A 21,275-nucleotide genomic window follows, 5' to 3' on the forward strand; every position below is an offset into this window, starting at 1 on the left:
ACGACTAGGCCCCTTTGGCTGGGTAACTAAGAAGGAAACAAGTAACGGGCTACGAAAAACCCCCTACCCCAAAGCGTTTCCCAGGGAGGAGCGCCGTAAAGACACAAAACCGGGGATTGAGGCAGAGGGTAGCTGTGGCGGCCTGCGACAGAGAGCGCCCGAACTGGGCTGGGGCGGGCGGGACGGCGACCCGACGACCTCAGCAAGGGGCAAGAGCCAAGGTTGCAGGTCAACTTCAGACTTATTTCATCTCAACGGGAGGCTTTTCAAGCCCTCACACCGCCTAACTAGTGGGGGAAGGCTACCAACATTTTCTGGTCTTCCCCACGGTCCGCTCAGTCTCTCGAAGTTCCCTCTGTCGTCCAGGGGATCGAGCCCCGCGGCGTCGGAAGACAAGGCCCGCGGACTCCCGCCAGGGCAGAGACCCTCCGCGGCTGCGGTTCCAGCCTCCGGAGACCTAGCGCCCTGCGGAGGCTGGAGGGGGCGGGACCCGGGGCGGGCTCTGCGCTGTGGGGGCGGGGCCGCGGCGTCTTCTTTGCACTACCATTGGTCGCGAGCTCCGGACTGGCGGGCGTACGTCACAGCCCGGGCCCACCCTCTTGGCAATGTCTTCAGACTGCTGCACTCCTAACTTAAGCATTTATTCCACTGGGATAGAAGCGGCAGGAGCAGCGTTGGCACTGGCGAACCATGGCTGGGATTTTCTATTTCGTCCTCTTTTCGTTTCTCTTTGGGATTTGCGACGCTGTCACCGGTTCTAGGGTATACCCCGCGAATGAAGGTAAGAGCCCGGCAGCCCTTGTGAGGTCGGGCACCCGGAGTGGGTGATTAGCTGATGAATGGTCTTCGCGAGCTCTGAGCCAGTTATCATTGGGGGGNGGGTGATTAGCTGATGAATGGTCTTCGCGAGCTCTGAGCCAGTTATCATGGGGGGGGGGGGGGAGAAAGGTGTCGGACAGAGGGGATCTCGAAGGGGAAACAGAGGACGGTCAGGCAGCCTGAATTGAGTGGACGACCTCTGTAAGCTGCCGCTCTACCCAAGTTTGTAGCGAAAGGCCAAAGTTTATCTGCATTCGCCTGCAGGGCCGACTCCAGGCGCCCCGAGGGGATACACAGGGCTAACATCAGGATTTGAAAACAAAACAAAACAAAAAACCGTGTGCACCGAGTCCTCCCCATCAGCAGCCCAGGCTAGAGGGAAAACGCAGCCGCGGAGTGCAGTGAAGGCTTAGCGCGCCCGGTCTCTTGTCCAAGCCTTGCGAGCCCGGGTTTCTGTAAAGTTTTCCCAGCGCTGCGCTTCCCGGGACCCGGCTGCCTGGTCTCCGCAGCGCAGCGGTGGTGGCGCCGCTTGTCGGGCGCCGGTGACCTGATTTCCAGCCCTGGGCCTCAGACACCTTTTTCTCCACCGGGCCGCTCACCCTGGATGTTGCAATCTCCGGCCTACCTCTCCCCTACCCCAGATCCTTAGATCATCCTGTAAATCTAGGGGACCAGCCAGCGAGTTAAGTACGGCCCACTTTAAGCTTCTCTCTCTGGAATGGGGGCACTGGACTAGTCTAGGAAAAACGTGCATGACCGACGGGACCCTTTTGGGTGTTGTTTTCTGTTTGTCTATTGGGGCGTGCTGGAGGGATTGTTAGTCTCTTTTTCTGTCTGAGGTGAGAGAAAGGTAGTGACCATTAGTTTCTGATGGGCAAAGAGGGAGGAGAGGGCTCCCTCTGTCTGTCTGTCTGTCTGTCTGTCTGTCTGTCTGTCTCTCTCTCTCTCTCTCTCTCTCTCTATCTCTCTCTCTCTCGTGTGTGTGTGTGTGTGTGTGCAAATGTGTACCTGGCGCGGATGCCTGCATAGACCTGGACGATTTGTGCCTGGTACCTCGGGTGCACACAGTGTGTGAACGTAGTCTCCGGCCTGTGTCCGTGCCCAAACCTGTGTACATTAGCTGTACGTCTGCCTCATCGGTTCTTGCCACTAGCTACAAACATCCCTCCATCTATCATCTTTACATCCATCTATCCATCCTCCGTCTCCCCAGGCATCTGTCCATCTTTCTATTCCTGTGCAATCCACTATCATTTTTTCTGTTCCGAAGGAGGGAGCCAAAAACCAACTTAGGCTTGGCTACTAGTCAGAGGGTACCCGGGAGCTCTCCTGGCGGAGGCTTGGAGACTGTCGTACACCTGCCCACAGACACTGCTGGGGCGGCGGAGGGGGCGGTGGGGGTAGGAGGGTCATCTATCCCGTCTCCAGCCCCCTCACTCCTTGGTTTGTGGCTTCGCATTAGCAACTCGGCAGCGGCCGCCGCTCAGTCCCTGGGGCTTTTCATCTGAGCGGAACCGCATTCCTCGTGTTCTTTTGGCCACTTACTTCACACACTTGTTAAGTGCCTCCTGAGACCTCCCTCGCCTCAGACGTGAGGATAGTTAGGGTTAGGGTTCACCTTACGTTTATTCTCCCCCCCCCCTTTTTTTTTCTTATGGGAAGCAAGACTGGGCACCCTAGACAAAAAGGTGCTAGATGGAACCGTAGGCTATGTTGAAAGAAGTGGAGGAGAGCTGCACCCCCTTGCCCCTCCTTCCCTTAAAAATTAATTCATTTTGTTGCTTTTTATTCCCGTCACGTTTCCTTTTCTCCCTTTTACCCTCCCTTTCTACTCCCTCCCTTTTTTTGTAAATTGGGTCTTATTGTTCCCTTTGTGTCCCTAATCCACCTTACATAAATCCAAGTGGATGTAGCGGCCTTTTCTCTAGGGATCGGGAAGAGAGGAGGGAGCACAACTCCAGCCCAGAGAGACCCGGGGAAGGCTCTACATGTTAAAATAATTAATAGACCCTAGGAATACAGGACCTTTCGGAGAGCTAGGGCCAAGGAGCTGGTTCGAACTTCCTAGATTTGAGGGGTAAAATGGGGGGAAGTGGGCAGAATTCCACGTTTTAGGGGTGAGACTGAGAGTTGGGGTACTGGGCCGCAAGGACAGAGGCCTCTCATTCCCACCCCTCCCCCAGTCTGAAGAGCCAGCCTCCCTGATCAAATTAATAACCCAAGGGTCCCTTTTAGACGGGCCTTTCGACCACAGGCCTGAAGATCTTGGTGGGAAAGGCTACGTGGATAGCTTTTGAATTCATTGCCTCTTTTTCAATGTCGTCGGCACCCAGAGCCTTATCTTACCCCCGAGGAGGGTAACACAGCTCTGGAGGCTTCTTCTCCCTTCCCCCAAGCTTGGAGACCCGCTGTTAGGTGTAGCACAAGCATACTAAATCCATTAGGCAGCACTCCATACCTAAAATTCAAACCAGCCATTTCCTGGGGCTTGGAGGGCTCTTCTCGATTGTCCTCCAAAGGACCTAGGAAAAAGAGGACGTTTCCACACATTTGCATTTTAACCCCACCCGTTCGGCATTCTCTCTTTCTGGAACTTTGATATTAAAAAAAAGCAGCGGATGCTCTATCTAGGGCCTATTTAGTTGATGGGGGCGGGGGGGGGGGGATTGGGATTGGGGGAGAGTGGGGAGGAGAGCCTTTTCCATGACCCTTTGGGTCCTCTGATAGCATTCACTTGTGGGTCTGTCACCACTGCTGGTGAGTTATGTGGTCATCTGAGGCTTGCAAAAACAAATACATCTAGTAGATAGCAGACAAAGATGAATGCAGAATCAGCTCTCTGGTGTTGCTGTCCTACATTGATATATTTATTTTGTTTGAATTGTGCTTGAGATGCCCTATTCATCCTTTCTAGAAAAAAAAAATGAATCAATTGGGTCCTGAGATGGAATTTTAAATGCTAAGCAAGTTAAATAAATAAGAACCTGCAGGTTTGAAGAGCGGAGAAGACCACTGAGGAGTGATTATTTACATAAGTGAGACCGAGTTTGAGTTTTGATCAGCTTGGATATGTGCACCCTCAACACATATGGAAACGCTCAGGCAAATGGTTTTTGTATTATTGGCTTTTTTGCAATTGGAAATTAATCTATTTTCCTTTGTGTTTTTTATGCCTTTTTTCTTGCAGTTACCTTATTGGATTCCAGATCTGTTCAGGGAGAGCTTGGGTGGATAGCCAGCCCTCTGGAAGGAGGGGTAAGTTCCGAGGCCCTCTCTGGTCAAGAGGGGGGAAAGAGTGATTAGCCACTTTCTGAGAGGCTAATGGCTTGATTCTGGGTGATTGTGGTGAGGGGGTCAGATTTCCGCTGTGGCCTATGAAGTGAATTACGCTTTGTTGGAGAAATCCTATACTCCCTTCGGATAGCTCTGTCATGGAAGAGCTAGAAACCAAAAGGGCAGAAAGGGGCTTCAAAATTAGGAGATTGGTGGAGGTATAGACTTGGATGCCTATTTAAAACTGAAATACCGACAAGAAATACGATCTGGGGACCAAATTAGAATTTATGCCTATTACTCTGGTGGTCATGGAGTCCTGGCGGGGTTAATTTTAGAGCAATTGTTCCGCTTCCAGATGAAGAGGGAGAGTAAGAGAGACAGCAGAAAGAAAACATCTCCAATTCAACCCACCCAAGCAGCAGGGAGGCTGGTTTCCTTACCTTATGGTCATAACCTTGAGTCCGCTGCTGGGTGAGGAAGCTTGAGCCAGAGGCCTTGTAAATCCAAGAGACCTTCCAGGCGTTGGGCATTAAATCGAAAAAGCATAAGCATTTGGAATCTGGCTCACTGAAAACCGGGGATGCTTGATTATAAAATACAAAAGTGCATGCCTCCTTTCAGCTAGGAAGGGTGCAGAACTCCCCATGACCATCTCTAGGATAAGATTTACTCCCGTCAGCAGCCACATCCTCCCATCCCCCTGAGTAGCAAATGAATCCATTATGGGAACAAGTCTGACTGGGGCCAAACTGAAATAACTTTACATCCGAGCCTTTACATGCATGATAGTTTATGACTGAGTCAATTGATCAAAAACAACGAGAAGCAAAGATTAGAAGTCTTGCAAAGCAAACGTTGTGATCCCAGCCAGCACCCGAGAGTTGAATAAAGAACTGACAAAGAACCAAAAGGATTCATAGATTCGATCATATAATATGTATTTCAAAACTTCAGAATGGACAATTAAATAGTTGTTAAAAGGAAAAGCAGAATCAAAGCAGGGCCTATAAATAAAATGGAGACAACCTTGCTTTTCCATGTTTCTTTCTGAATTTGACTGTCTGCTGTAGACTTGGTCTTTGATGGAAAATTCCATTCTGTCTCCCAAACCATGAAAAAAAAATCTAGGAGAGAAAGTGATTGGCAGGCCTCTGGGTAGTGTGGACAGGCTGTAGTCAGTGCTGATTGCAGGCAATGGCCCTCATCCTTTGAATGGGAAGAAAGGTACAGCTTTATCTTGCTGGGAGTCTGACTCAGTGTTAATCCTAGACTCTGGGCTCATCATTGGTCAGGGGAAGTTTTCCCAGGCTTCCCCAGGAGTTTCACAACCTGGGTTATAGTATGTATGACAACTGCTGGCCAACAAAACCAAGGATAAAGGGTCTGTGTTTGCTAAAATGTGTAAGGAGCCTCCTTTCTCTTTCTCCCTGCCCCTAGCACGAAGAGAGAACACAGCTAAGGTCTTTTGGAACCTAACTTGTTTCACTAAATATATACTTGGCGTATGTAAAACCAAGGAGTGATGCATTTGAAAGTCTAGTCTATGCTCCGTTTGCTCTCTAGGAAACTTCCATTGCGATTTAGTATGCAGACGTCTTTTTTCTCCCCGTCCTCTGTAGGGTTTCTGAAAGAGTCCTTGCTCATATATTTTAGACTCTGACTTCTTTTAGATGCTTTGAAGTCTGTTTTTTTAAAAAATGTTTAACTTACTGTGTACGGCCCAGAACTTTCTATGGACTCGAGTGGGTAGCTTTTCTCCATTATTGCGAGCTGAATAACAGTTCAGCTGTTATCATAAGAGGTCAGACATGAAATTTTGTGAACGTACATCAAAATTAGCCTTTCTGCAGGAACAAGAGAAGGAAAAAGTGAGGAAGAAAGGCAAAATGTTTCGGTTTTCTTTCATATGCAGAATATAGGTTTGGCTGCCTGTAATCATATGTATATGTTTGTGACATGAAAGTACATTGGGCAGGAAGGTCATCAATGAGCAAAAAGAGGGGCAGCAGGAGTTGAAAAGGAGCAAGGGATAGCGGTACGTATGTATATACATGTCAGAATAAAACCCTTTATTTTATACACTAACTAAAAACTTACAAGTCATCCAAAGACATAGCTGCCGTCAAGAAAACTCTCAAAATTTTAAGTCCAATTGAAATAGTTTTGAGGTTTAGAATGAAAGTAAAGTCTGGGAATCCATTAATGGTTGTCTTGGGAAAGTCGTTCCAAGCTGAGGGTGGAAACATGGAGTCTCCTTGCTTGTTCAGGACTCTCCTTGCTAACAGACTGCTCTCCCATCTCTGTTGGAAACAGGAATGTTGTCTAATAATGGCATTTACTTGCAACATATTATTTTAAAAACAAAAGAAACCCGACTTGCCAGTACCACCACCACCCCTCCAAGTAGCATGGATGGAGTCAGAGAAGCCTCCCTGTCCCAGAGGAGGAACAGGGGAATGGTGGAGACAGGTGAAGGCTGGCTCTGACTGGCAGCCTACAACAGGGCACTCCTTTCTTTCTGACTGCGCCCATTTAAAGAGGTGTGCTGAGATGCTAATGCTGGTGATTACGACACAGGCAACTAAGGGAGGATTCAGGTCTGCCACGGGGCAGGAATCAGTGTCTTCACCACAGTTCAGGATAGACGGTCCCCTGACCTGAGTTACCCTCAGGGGGCTCTAAAGAGACCATTGCTTTCATTTATATTAATAAACAGGCTTTTCCTGTTTATCTTTGTTCTGAGATGAGGGACATACTGAGTAGGTGTTTTTGGTGGAAAATCTAATTTTTAGATTTACATGAATTTCCCCGAAATAAGTAAATGCTTGCTTATAGATAAAAAATTAATCACCACGGGGTACTTACCTCTTCAGTTCCAGCTTTTACAGCGGGAATAGAGGAATCGGATACAGAATTTTGTGTATTATGGCCCTTCATGAAGCCGCATTTCCATCCACTAATAATTTTCAGTGCAAGGATGGGAACCTGTTGAAAAGATTCTGTGGATCGCCTCAGACTGAATGAACGTGCTATTGTGGAATACAAAGTTTTCAAAACTCTCTTTTTCCTTCTAACTATATTTCTGTTAGATACTTAAGCTGATCTATGCCAGATCTATATCAACCCTGCGTTATTTGAAATGTTAATGAAGAATTGGAGGCTGTCTAGCAGTCGAGAAGGAGCCAGGGGTCAGGTGTGACCCAAACTGCCTTTCCCATTTTAGGATTAGCTTTAAAAAAACTCCAGGAGGGGTGAGATTATCACTCTACTCAAAATGAATCTCTCAGGACGGCGAGTGGCCACCATTAAGATCCATGCCTTAGGAAGTGGAGGGCAAAGCAAACAGCCGGCCCCCCTTTGGATTTTTCTTGCTTGGGCCTTCAGTCATAAATATCACTTACTATTTTAATTTTCCCTGACTGTGACTAACCGGAAGCGAAGCACTCATTCATTCACTCTTGTTTACTTGTGTGTCTCTGTTTTAAAAATAAGGACGTGCGAACACACTGTAACTCAATGCCGGCTCTCAATAGTTTTCTATTCCTGTGATAGTGTGTCTCTGAGAGTTAGCCAGGAAATGTACTGTCTCCTAAGGCTGCTGAAACAAGGTGGGATATTCCTTTTTTCCTTTAAATACTAGGCATGACGAGAGAGAGAGAGAGAGAGAGAGAGAGAGAGAGAGAGAGAGAGAGAGAGAGAGAGAGGAGAGAGAGAGAAAGAAAATAGTTTTTTAAAAAAAGTATTAAAAAGCAAAGTTCTGACAGGAACGTGGCTAATTACTCTTGTCTTCCTTTGGCAAGCTCGACGCTTCCTGCCCTTAATTTGCAGGTTTCTGTTTGGTGGTTGAAACAAATACACATACAGGTTTGTTTCATTCATGAGTAAATGTGTGAGCCGTTGCCACCTGAAGTTGTAGCTGTTGTAATAGGTGACTTTGAGGTTGCTGGACCACCACAAGAACTGCTGAGAACATGCAAGCACTATGTCTACTCTTGCCTTTGATTTTAGGTGGAAAGGGGAAACAGTGTGGGTGAATAGGGGGAGGCTGCAGCAAGGTGGAGGGATTTTTCTCAAGGAAATAGCAAGAGAGCCCATAATAGCCCATAAGATACTTTTTTCTGGGGGCACTGTTACATAGTAATTTTCTCCATGATTGGAAGGATCGCTGTGAAATGGACTTGATGAATCGTTGTCTGATGAAACTTTCTCGTTGATACATTCTCTTTGGATCTTTGCAGTGGGAGGAAGTGAGCATTATGGATGAGAAAAATACACCCATCCGAACCTACCAGGTGTGCAAAGTGATGGAAGCCAGCCAGAATAACTGGCTGCGAACTGATTGGATCACCCGAGAAGGGGCGCAGAGGGTGTACATTGAGATTAAGTTCACTCTGAGGGACTGCAACAGTCTTCCGGGCGTCATGGGGACTTGCAAGGAGACGTTTAACCTGTACTACTACGAGTCAGACAACGACAAGGAACGCTTCATCAGAGAGAGCCAGTTTGGCAAGATTGATACCATCGCGGCTGATGAGAGCTTCACGCAGGTGGACATTGGTGACCGAATCATGAAGCTCAACACTGAGATCCGGGATGTAGGGCCACTGAGCAAGAAGGGCTTTTACCTGGCCTTTCAGGATGTGGGGGCTTGCATTGCCCTGGTCTCCGTCCGTGTGTTCTACAAGAAGTGTCCACTCACTGTTCGAAACCTAGCGCAGTTTCCTGATACCATCACGGGGGCTGATACCTCCTCCCTGGTGGAAGTTCGAGGCTCCTGTGTCAACAACTCCGAAGAGAAGGATGTGCCAAAAATGTACTGCGGGGCAGATGGCGAATGGCTGGTACCCATTGGCAACTGCTTGTGCAATGCTGGGCATGAGGAGCAGAATGGAGAATGCCAAGGTAAGAACAGCCATACTGTACTTTTCATTAGGGCTGAGCACACGTAATTAAATCAGAGATGAGACTGAATGGAGTAAAGCCAGTAATTAGCAGCCCCCGTGGGATGTGCTGGGACAGAGGGATCTAATGAGTCAGTGCTGCAGCTCCAGGTGGCAAGGCTAAGACATTTCTAATACTGAGAAAACAAACGATGCTGCTCTAATCAGCAGAAGGCCAGGCACATTTTGCTAACAGGCCCTTAGATCCCAGCCGGCTTGATGCCCCTTCTGAAATGTAAATGAACAAGCTAAGGAACTGGGCTTGATTGAGCCCTGCTTAAAGAGGGTGGACACATTTTTTTTTTTTTTGAGCCTTAGTTTGCTGGCTTGGTAAAAGTGATAGAGTGTGTATGAGCAGGAAGGAGTTAAACGGGAAAGGGACATTGACTCACCCTGTGCCCTCCCACTGGCTACGATTATAGAGAGTCCTTTCATTTCTTCCTGCCTCACGGACCCTTGGAGAAGTCCAACAAGCGAAGAAGGAGATGCTTCAAGGGCCTCTGTTCCACCTAACACCCCTTGAAGGGTTCCTAAGCAAAATTAATCTTGACAAAAGACCTCTTCATTTCTTCGAGGAGGTCGTAATACAGTTAGAAAGAGTCTCTTTATTTGATCTGTGGTCAGGGGCAATAAGAGTAAATTGCAATCCGTTCTCATTATTGGGCTTTTGAAAAAGGATATTTTTATTGTGATTAATTTTTATCATATCACTAAGGTGATTTTTAAAAAAAAAAAAAACAACCTGTCTCAGCCAAGTTCAGAGTCGGCCTTCCATTCTTGACTTCCTCTGTCTGTCAGAGCAGTCTGGCTTCTCAGCAACTCTGCAGTGGAGTCGAGGAGGGGAAGAGCCCACATTTATTGGGCTTGCTTATACCATGTGTGGATTAAGGTGTCAAAACAAGCCAGTCATCCCAAGTCTTCCGTCTTGATGGTCATCCACAGTCTGCTGCTGCCCTCTCTGTCATGGCCATTGCTACACAGTGGACAGTGTCACTGTGTCTCCAGGTTGCAACTATAGGACAGATCAGATGAGCCTTTTCTATCAGTCTTAGCCTCAGGTTCATCTGACTTGGTGATTAAAGAGCCCGAAGTAAATGACTGCCAAACGATTTGTCTGGCATCTCAAGCATCCTAATGACAGGGTGGGATCGAGTGTAAGGCTTTCCACTAGCCAGATCAGGAGGCAGTGGTCGTCACCTCCAGAAAAGCACATTGCTGGTCATTCCGGTGTCCTTGGGTTATATGCTTCCCCTTTCAGGGTTTTTATATTTTCCCCCTGGGGCCTTCACTGCTTTGCCATAGTTTTACTTCTAGGAGTGGCTGTCTATGAATGTCAGTAAAACAAGATAAAGATGGATTAGCTTATTTTCCGAGCTAAAGCGTTGACTTGAAAATTTGCAAATTAAGAGTGGAAAGTTTTCTGAAAAGATGAGCCCATGCTGTTTGGTTTGCTTTGGACTTGGGAACTGCGTGGTAAGCTGACTGAGGAGAAACTCTGAAGGGTATCCTGGCACTATTTGCATGAGAAAAGAAGTGTGTGCCCTATTCCTGGGGAAGGAACAGCAGCCATAGCGGACAGCCAATGCCCAGGACAGTGATACGCTATGGTTTTCTAGAAAAGATGCTTCTGCCCTTTTGAGTTTGGTAAAATAGGACTTTCACATCTTGCAGAAATCCGTGTGTGTGGTTGTTACTGTTTTCTTCCTCTATCCCCGGCTAACACGCTCCCCCTGCTAGTCTTTTCTCATCTCTGACTGCCTGAAGCTATTGACCTTCAGTTGTCATAGATCCTGGTAACTCAGACATCGCTCTGCCTGCTACTCCTTGACACCTTCACAGTCCAAATTGGGGGGGAAAGGAAAAAAAAGATGGGATGAAGAGAATGAAAAGGCAATTGAACGTTTTCATGGTTTGTTTTATGGAAAGGGTGGCTTCGTCATGTGATTCCTCGAAGGGGAGGAGCTAGACTCCGCGGGGGGGGGGGGCTGTCCATTTCTGAGCAAACTGAACAAAGGCAGTTTTAAATTTGATGAAAAGGGATGGTTGTTTGTTTGCTTGTTTTGGGGTGTGGGGGTGGTGTGACGAAGGCCAGAGAAGGACTTACAGTCTCTGTCCATCATATGAGACAGTCTTGAGGAACTGGAAGCAAAGGTTGTAGCCAGCCAATCCCAGAGATCCTCCTGTCTCCACCTACCGCAGGGCTGGGTTAACAGGCCTGTGGTGCTACACCTGGCTTTCCTATGTGGATCCTGAGGATTTCTCAATAGCTCCTGTTTGGGGTCACTTGAGAACAGGGTCTCAGACAAATCACGTGAGGCTGGCTTCAGATTTACTGTGTAACCCAGAATGTCATTTAACTCAGATCATCTTGCCTCCACCTCCCAAATGTTTAGACATCCATGTGTGTAGCACCACCCCCAGCAGCTGAGTTGTTTTTGAGAACTTAATGTTTTCATGCAAGGTGGGGAGGGGGAGCTTTGTGTGTTAAATTTAATTATTGTTTGTTTGGTTTGGTTTTTGTTTTCAGTAAGTGGGTAACTCTCAAGGAGATTCTTCAAGCACAAAACTCAGTTTGTTTGTTTGTTTTGTTTCTGCTAAGCAAGAGTCTCTGGTAAATTTAGGAATGAAGGAAAAGCTTGAATAAGGGATTTCTTAAATTCCGAACTTGAGTGCGAACTCTAAAGAATGGCTCAACCAGCCGGGCGATGGTGGCGCACGCCTTTAATCCCAGCACTCGGGAGGCAGAGGCAGGCGGATCTCTGTGAGTTCGAGACCAGCCTGGTCTACAAGAGCTAGTTCCAGGACAGGCTCCAAAACCACAGAGAAACCCTGTCTCGAAAAAAAACAAAAAACAAAACAACAACAACAAAAAAAGGATGGCTCAACCACTGTAAAAACCCCCAGGAGTAAGTTGACCTTACTAGATTCACTGCACACAAGATAGGGCAGACACCATGTGGTGACAAGGGAGCATCTTAGTGTGATAGTTGGCCATGTGACCTTGAACACATTTCCTAAACCCTACAAATCTTGCTCCTCTACAGGACAGGGTGGGAGTGGTAGGGCTGTGGTTAACTCACCAACTTGCCAAAGGGTTGCACGCAGGCAGTAAGAGGCACCTTGCGGACCACAAGCACTAAATTGGTCTTCCTGTTTCACGTCTTTGTCACTTGCTCTTCTCAAGGTCAGAGCTTTTGACTTGGGTTAGAAGAAGATCTGTCTCTTGGCCACCGTCTGCAGTCAAAGCTAAGGATGGGAGGCTCCTCATCTCCTCAATTACACTCCTTTTCACAGCTTATACTGACAATCTTGTGTGAAGAGTGTTCCTCACCTCTTCCCCTACCTCCACCCCCATCTCCATAGCAAAGAACTTTTCTCTGAATCAAAGACCTGTGATTTGGGGGAGGAACAAGAAGGGGAATGTAAAGAGAGCTCAAGGAGAAGCATAAAGGAGACAGAGCCAGCTCTTCACCGCTGTGGCAGCAGGGTCCTCCCGATTGTCTTTTCAATGAGTCCGCTGCAGCAGGACAAATAGGAGGACAGGTGAAAGGTCACCCACTTCCTCATCCATCTTCCTTGAGGTCTGAGAGGTCAGAGCGAAGATTGATTAAGATTTTAAATGTTTGACAAAGGCTCCTTGGGTGAAAATGGCCAGGGCGGGTGGGGGCCTGGGGTGTACTGTTGTCTTGAGTGTAACCCTGGTCATCCTCTCGAGTCCCCAAGGGACCTTGGTGACAGTGCTACACTTCCTCTTGCGGTTCTTTGAGCCAGCAGTCTATGCCGACGGGAGAGGATGCAGCCTGCCTGGAAGATGTCAAGAGTCCTGCTAGATGCTAGGCTGGCCAGTGCAGCTCTGGACCGGGCTAGCACATTCTAAAGCAATTTGATTTGGTTTCACTAGGACAATGAAGAGTGTCAGCCCCTTTTCTGTCCTCAAGGAGAGTGACTGTGACCCAGTCAACCCAGGCTAAAGGATACTATGCAGAGGATAATGAAAGTCGCCCAGTTCGTTTCCCAGGGTTAGATCTGCAAAGAAAAATCAAAATATAATGTGGTCTCTGTTTCAGTGTCTGGGGAGCAAAGACAGGTACACACATGTACCTCACGGTGAGGGTGCAGTTCCCATTCACTCAGACAACTGAGCAGAGTAAAAGACTTAAATGTATTCAGAATCTTAATTTAAGGCGGAAATGAAAAGAGAGACCCAGATTTCCTCTTCAGGGGGTGCTAATAAACAGTGTTTTCAGAAAGTATATGTAAAAAGAATCCTTAGTAAAAACGAAAGATTCTTTAAAAGGCAACGAGTCATAGCAGTGATAATTAAGTCAGGAAGGAATTAGGCAGGAATCAACAATGCATTTATTTTATGGGTCTGGGAGTATAGCTCATGGTAGAGCAATTGTGCAGGGCACAGGAGACCCTGGTTTTCAACCCTAGCGATAAAAGCAAACCAACACACTAGCAAACGAATATGCAAACTCATGTGAATGCCAACTGTAAACTGAAGGATTGTCTGAGAACTATACTCTATCAGAGCACACCTGCGTTCGTGCCAGCCTAAGGTCTTTAAAGACACCGTCCCTGTCAAACTCTTTCAAGAATGAATGATATAGAAACGACATGGCGGCTATGAAATTGAAATATTACAAATTTATCCTCTGCAAAGGAGAGCTCTATCAAAAAAGAAAGATGACTGTGTTTGTCTGATATGTGATGGGGCTGTCACAGAAAGGAGCAGGGGACAGAAGGGTTTCAAATATAGCTCAGAGAGCCGCCCCTCTGTACCCTTTCATTTTTGAAATTTTTCTTTTTACCTTTGAATCGTGTCTGTAAGAATCAATGGCCTGACTCTCGGAGCTGCTTTTATCTGCAGCTCTGAAGCGTGTCTGATCACTCACAGACCTAATTCTTTATCTCAGAGGAGCAAGGTTTAATTATTGTCCCTTCGATACTCTGTTTTTTTTTTTTTTTTTTTCGCTTCTTCGTGTGACCAGGCTTCTTCTGTGAGCAGGGGGTGGTGTGCTGCTCTCTATTTTGGGTTCAGCAAAGCGTCACCTGGGAATTATCGCAGTCAGGGATTTTTGAACGACGTTATTTGAGATTTGATGACTTATTTTATTCTAACTGAGCTTCCTTGTGCCTCTCAAAGGTGAATTAAGACGTCATTATTTTTATTAATACTTGAGCTGCGAGGGAAGGGGCTGATTAAGTGGTTCTGTGGCTGCCAGTGTGCAGGCAAAATGTGGCCCCGGAACAACTCTCCACGCTCACATCATTGAACCTCGCCACTTACTTTTTTCTCTCTTTTGCTTTTAGCTGATGAATTTAATATGAGCAAAGAATTGCACACCTGTCAGAAAAGTTCCCAGTGCAGGGTTGGGGAAAGTAAAACGGAGAAGTCTTTCACCCTCCAGACACACAGAGGCTCTCAGGTTTCAGACTCACTCCAGCTCTGGGGGTTACCTTCTTCACACCCTGACAGGTCCCTTTATTGATGCATTGAACAGATAGCAGCATCCTTTTCACTGTCCTCTGGGTTATTATAAAATGTGACTATCAGCTGGGTGAGGCAGCGCAGGCCTTTAATCCCAGCACTCAGAAGGTATAGGCAGGTGGATCTCTGAGTTCAAGATCAGCCTGTTCTAGCTAGGGCTACACAGAGAAGCCCTGTCTAGAAAAAGCAGGAAAGAAAAGAAAAGAAAAAGAAAGAGTGACTATCATAAATATCATTTCATGTTAGGAGTGTAACTTTCTTCCATTATGTCAAATAAGATATTCATACTACAGTCTAGTATCTCAGGTACTACTTTATGAGACAAGGTGGCTAACCCTAGCTGGCTTGGGACTCTATGTAGACCAGGCTAGCCACAAACTCATAAATATCCGTGTGTTCTGCCTCCTGAGTGCTGGTTCTAAATATGTGTGCCACCATGCCCAGCTAATATTCTTATGCTGACACTTTAACTTGTAAGTTGTTCTTGCGGTTTTTAGTTACAGACAGTTGTGAACTGGGTTGTGTGAGTTGTCTGGTTTCCACGTGAACAAGGAAACTTAGTAAACCTCCTTGAGAGGTCGTAAGTGGATGAGTGAGGCTCAGTCTATCCAAGCCACTGCCATGGTGACAACCGATGGAGCACAGGACATCTCATTAAATGTTCATGGACCGGATGAATAAGTAAACAAATGAGTAAGGAATTCTGGCCCAGGTCATATTCAATAATTTATCTGGGGGGATTACATTTCATGGAGTCATCAGCATATGCCAAAATCTTGCCATGTGAATTTATGCGTCAGTATGTTCCTAGTATATGTGTTATTATTTCAGTAACACCCTCTTTCTTTTTTAAAATTGAGACACATTTTTCATTTGCTTACAGTCGAAGCTATCTTTGATGCTTTCCACTGCCTGATTCTTCGCCTTAACCACCGTACTAACCACTCTGCAGCATTTGCCCCCCTCCAATATTTTCACAGCCGTCTATCCATTGGCCGAGTGGTTGTTATGAACCTTAATTGGGTTGATTTGGTGCTCGGCACTAAGGGCCCCCATCAAATACTCTGCATACCTAGAGACTCATCATAATTAAATGCAGGCACGCAAAGATGGGTGGAGTGCTGGTCTAAGACTTTGGAAGCTTCGTGAATTCCCTGTGCTAGGTCGTCCTGGATGAGGGTGATCTTAACTCCTCATGTAAGGCGGTGTCAATATCTACCACACATCCAGTGCCTCCCCCAGGGTGACGGATGACCCTGAGCCACCACCTCTGTGAGGCTCTGCAGTGGCATGGGGAAAAGTTAGGTCTTAACTTTTTAATCATTAATATCTCGCCAGAACATTGCACGCAGCTCGTGAAGTTAACACGGACCAATCATAATAAAGTGATTCAAAAGTACTTCTGGAGTTGGAGAGTTGGGTAGAATTATTCATTTTTGCCACTTAACAAGAGACGTAATAAATTCACCTTCCCTACCCTCAAGGTCACGTGTGTAAATTAGTGATACTCAACCATGTGCCATTTAGTATGACACATGCATGGGAGCATTGTGTATGTAGGGCTTAGCACCAATCATTGCATGGAAATACTTTTAAAAATTACTTTGTTGTTTTTATTCGTGTGTGTGTGTGTGTGTGTGTGTGTGTGTGTGTGTGTGTGTGTGTACACGGGTGGCCAAGGAAGCCAGAAGAGTGCTTGACTCTCTTAGAGCTAGAGTTACAGGTAGCTATGAGCTGTTCAACATGGGGGCAGGGAACCTGAACTCATGTTCCCTGAAAGAACAAGAAGTGCTCTTAACTACTAATGTCTCCAATGTGTGGAAACCTTTCCTTTCATTTTTCTGGTGTTAGTGTTGATAAGGTTGCTAAGTATGCTGTGCTTGCTCAGCTACTGGACAACAATAGCATTCCTGTGAGGTCTCAGCATAGAGATTTGTTTGTTTGTTTGTTTTTGAGAGGTTAGTGGCTACCTGTTCAGAAAAGAGCAGTGGCATAGATCTTAGAGGTTACTATTGCTGTGATGAGACACAATGCCCAAAGCAAGCTGGGGAGGAAAGATTTTATTCAGCTTATACTCCCTCATCACACTGAAGGAGGTCAGGACAGGAACTCAAGCAGGGCAAGAACTTGGATGCAAAGGCCATGGAGGATGCTGCTTACTGCCTTGCTCCCATGGTTTGCTCTGCATTCTTACAGAGCCCACGACCACCAGTCTAGGGATAGCACCACCCACAATGAATCAGCTGGGCCCTCTCCCATTGATCACTAATTTAGAAAATGCCTTCCAGCCAGATCTTAGGGAGTTTTCTCAGCTGAGGCTCCCTCCTCTCTGATGACTCTAGCTGGGTCAAGTTTACATAAAACTAGATAGCACGGCAGAGCAGTAAAAGTTTTACTAATTTAATGTATATGAATTGTTTCTTGTGCATATGTATGTGCACCATGAGAATACCCAAGGAGGGCGGAAGAGGGCATTGGACCCTTCAAACTTCAGTTATGCAGTTGTGAGTTGTGTGGTTCGGTGCTAGGAATTGAATCTGAATCCTCCAGAAGAAAATTGGTGTTCTTACCCCCCCCCCCCAGCCACCTCTCTGGCTCCGAGACACGTCTTACCTCCATCGATCACACCCTCTGTTTTTCAAAATCACTGCCTCAGAACAGTGATTTTGAAATGTGATCCAGATGGACTCCTCTGTGAGAACCTTTCATGTGGTCTGCAAGGTCAAAACTTTGATTCTAGGATATTGTTTGCCCTGCCACCCACCCTCTCAGAAATGCCGTGCAGTTTTCCAGAAGCTGTCTGACATCATAATCTCATTGAATTAGTTACAGAGCCAAATATGAAAACCCAGGTGTCCAGTACTAAGCCAGGCCTTTAAAGAGATGCAGAAGAGAACAACAGATTAGAACATGTATGCCCTTTCTCAGTAATCTTTTTCTTTGAGACACACAGATTTCTCTAGTGTGGTTTTGTTTTTGTTACAATATGTATGTTGTTTGTGTTCACCTGAAGTGGGCTTATTGCTTTGATTTTTTTCCTACTGAGACAGGGTCTCAGTATGCAGCCTTGGCTATCCTTGAACTCACAAAGCAAGCCTTGAATTTACGAGCCTTCTTCCCTGGTCTTTCGAGGGCTCAGATTAGATGCACCTACCACCAAGCCTTGCTTGTTATTTTTCAATGACCAAAATTATAACAAAAGACTGGGACTTTGAGAAGGTACTTGCTGCAGGGCCTGATGCCCTAAGTTCAATTCCCAGGACACACGAGCTGGAAGGAGAGAACTGACTGTCCCAGAATTGTCCTCCGACCCCCACAAGGCATGGCCACCCCTGTGTCCATATAAATAAGCAAATTTAATCGAAAACACGCTTCCCAAACTTCTTTTGTAGAAACGGACACCTGTAACTCATCAATTGAAGTGTCTTGGCATCCTTCATAGCTTCGGAGAGAGGATTTCAAGGCCAAGAAGTTGGAGAAGCAGTGCAGGAGTTCATCAGTCTTTTATGGTTTGGGCAGTCAGAACTGCTGGAGGGCCCTTCTGTCGCCTGGTGGGCCACTGAGGCACATTCTAGTTAAAATGACGTTGGGAAAATCTGGGGGAGAGAATCTTTTCCATAATCTGCGAGATTCTGATAGTTAGGGAGAGCAGCGTTTCAGTCAACCTTGTATTTGCTTCTGCAACATCAGGCAGCAATTTATAGCCGATGGTTTCCTAAAGACTGGTTGTCTGAGATCAATAATAGGGCTCAGTGTTCTCCTTAGGCTGACTGGGAAGGAATATGACTGAAGAAGACCCAGAGAGCCTGGATCTTTTCCTATTCTTTTGACAGCAGGTCCCTCTGAACTGGCTGGGAAAGGAAGGCAGGTGAGGTCATTTGGTTCTGTGGTCTGGAGGGTAATTAATAGGCCCATAACTAAATGGACATCCTATGAATATTCAGGCTCTATTTTGCCTTGCTGGGAAACAGGCATGTTGGAATGGCTCTCAGCTCCCCTCGGAGACACCCAGCATTTTCGGGGTGAATGTGGGTTGTCAGCTGTCTGCCGGCCCTTGCCTTTCCAGGCAGCACATTCCCCCATTTGCATATTCTGTATGCGCCTTCATGCAAAACAGCACACCCATTTCCCCCTTCCACAAAGGCGGCTAGGGCTTCCCTTTGGAAATGGCAGCCAGAATCCCCGTCTGTTTATGCAGAACCCAATGAGTTCGACACCATGCAAATTAATTTGGCTTCCATTTGATTTGAATGCTTCCAGAGCTTGGGGGCTGGAGGCCAGAGTGGACTGTTTGCGCTGGGCACTTTTTGTATAAAGCCCTTCCCCCAGCCCCCAGTGTGACTGGTTGTCACTCTCCAGCTCCCCCTGCCCCACGCCAAACAACCCAAGCCCCTGCTGCTCATTTCATTTTGACCTCTGGTAAAGGACCCCCGGCTCTGGTGACTTCTTAGACTTGTGACAGCTCCTGTTGGAATCTTGCTGTTCTTTCTGAGGTGGGAGGAGATGGCGTTATTCAGATTATTCGAGGAATGTTTAGAAGGGTTCCGACAAAGGGCTTCAAAACTCTAGGAAGGAAAAGATAAAACTTCTTGACAAGAGTTGTCAGGTCTCAGGAAGTTCCAAAAATAAGTTTTAGGTCATTCACTGCTGGACTCTTCAGCAAACAGATATCGAAAGTGTCTCAGGGACAGAACACGCACAGTTCTTTCATCTGCACTTTGCATTTCTTTTTAATTTTTTTTTTGAGACAGGGTTTCTGGGTGTAACAGTCTGGCTGTCCTGGAACTCACTTTGAAAACCGGGCTGGTCTGGAACTCACAGAGATCTACCTACTCTTCTTCCCAAGTGCTGGGATTAAAGGCGTGAGCCACCACCCTGTGGCTTCTGTTTGCATTTATATATCTTTGAGCGAACACACCAGTCCTGTGTCTAATGAAAATCGACTCACTTATTTCCCCGATGCTATTCTTCTACAAAAGTATAATCATGGCGCTGTGATTCTTGCACTGCACTCCTCTCCTTATTTCCCCCAAATTGTCAAAGGGCCCAAGTTTTACCTTCTTCCTTCTAAAACAGGGACGAGCCAACTGCTTGTTTTACCCAGAGATCATCACACATGATGATAAACTAGAAGAGGATTTTGCATGAAGTGATTTATGAGGTTCACTGTGTCTTGAGTTCAGTTCATTTCACAGGGTGGGAAACCAGGCCCAGGCAGACGTGGCAGCCTCATTAAAGTGGAGGCAAGGTCAGAAAATAAGGTTTGAATACTGAAAGAGCTTTGGGGGGTGCTCCTCAGTGGTCTGAGAGAGTTGGATGATGCGGGGCAAAGTCCATTTGAGGTGGATTATTAGAATGAAAGCCCAGCAATGTGCTGTGCACTTGGTGTGCTCTCCTGTGTCAGGACTGGCTGAGAAAGTTCAGCTGCTGGTCTGGCAAGCATGGATTTGCAACAGGCCACCCTTACTCAAAGGTGATCCTCCTAACCTCTTCATAATAAGTTACAGAGCTCAAATTGTCCAAGATCCTTAAAATACCGTTTGAAGGAAGTTGATTGATAAAGATCATTTCCCGCACAAGTGCAGATATTTCCCACCCCAGTCCAAAGCCATGGTACAGTTTCCTAATTACCCTGACAATCCTGTTTGCTTGTATTTTTTAAACTATGAAGTGCTGGGTAATTATTCAATTCTTAATAGAAGGCAAATGGCAGTGTAAACAATAATTAGGGTGTTAGACAGACTAATGCGCTTCAAAGCAAATTGGATTTTTTTTCCCATAGTGTTCAGCATGAAGTCCCATAAAGCTAACAATTTAGAATCCAGACAAAAAAGGTTCCGTTTTGTTCATATTTTATGGTGGTATCTCTTCATGGCTTGTCTCTGTGAATAGCAGTTTGCCCCAATGAGGCTGGCTGTGCCCAAGCCAATCTCACAATCGCTTCCCTGCTGTTTGACATTTGGCTACTTTTGCCCAGGGCTCCAGCTTGGGCCTTTGTCTGCCTGGGATCCAAGGGTCAGAGGTTAACAGAATACTGATTTTCTCCCATAATACCATGGCAGGTAAATATGGCCCAGCCTCATGGTTCGGGAAGTCCCGGCCAGCTAGGAATGCTTTTCTCTGAAGACTTTGTCCCTCAGAGCGTCTGTGATTTAAGATGCCCAGCTTCCCACTGTTGCTTCCTCAGCAGACCCCTCCATTCTCTTACGTGACTTCATCCCTTAAATCCCATTTACAACAAAACCCTTGAAGAATTTAACTTTTACAACTTTAACAATGCACTACTACTTTATAGTCTTTAGGCAGTCAGTTATGTGTTGTGGTCTTATCTGTACTGTGTGTCAATGGTCATGTGTTTAATCAAAGCAGTAGTCAAATATTTCAATAATTTGTTAATTTTCCAATCTTTTTTTTTTTTTTGTCTAGCCTTCTCAATGTGTGGCCAGTTACAGGTGCAGTTAACATAAACAATTGGTTTTATTTTGTTCCCTATTATCTCCCTCCTCTAGGGAGATATCCAACGGTTTATTATTATCAATGTTACTAATGTTTTACAGTACCACAATCTTATCCGCTGCAATTTTTCTCCCCAAGATTAATGAAATTCACTGTTATATCCTCTTTGGCTCTGATGCACAGGAGTCTTGCTAAGTTTAAAATGTTTCAAACTTTCGACTTTTTGTTTTTGTTGTTGTTACTATCTTTTTTCTTTCTTCTCCCTCTCCCCCCTCCCCTTCTAAGAAGTT

The 21,275-nt window shown here is 46.2% G+C and overlaps 1 protein-coding gene across 1 annotated transcript in view; it reads left to right on the plus strand.

The window, feature by feature from the left end:
• The first annotated feature begins 629 nt into the window (after positions 1 to 629).
• Positions 630 to 21,275, plus strand: part of Epha4 (EPH receptor A4) — a 142,090-nt gene continuing 121,444 nt past the window's right edge. Inside the window, exons 1-3 of the mRNA XM_050161073.1 lie at positions 630 to 781; positions 4,007 to 4,074; positions 8,334 to 8,997. Coding sequence (XP_050017030.1) covers positions 691 to 781; positions 4,007 to 4,074; positions 8,334 to 8,997 — 823 coding nt within the window. The 5' untranslated portion in view covers positions 630 to 690. The remainder of the gene's footprint in view (positions 782 to 4,006; positions 4,075 to 8,333; positions 8,998 to 21,275) is intronic.

The sequence above is a fragment of the Alexandromys fortis genome, unplaced genomic scaffold, assembly GCF_014885135.2.
Source record: "Alexandromys fortis isolate MF-2015 unplaced genomic scaffold, M_Fortis_MF-2015_v1.1 scaffold_98, whole genome shotgun sequence".
Taxonomy (NCBI): domain Eukaryota; kingdom Metazoa; phylum Chordata; class Mammalia; order Rodentia; family Cricetidae; genus Alexandromys; species Alexandromys fortis.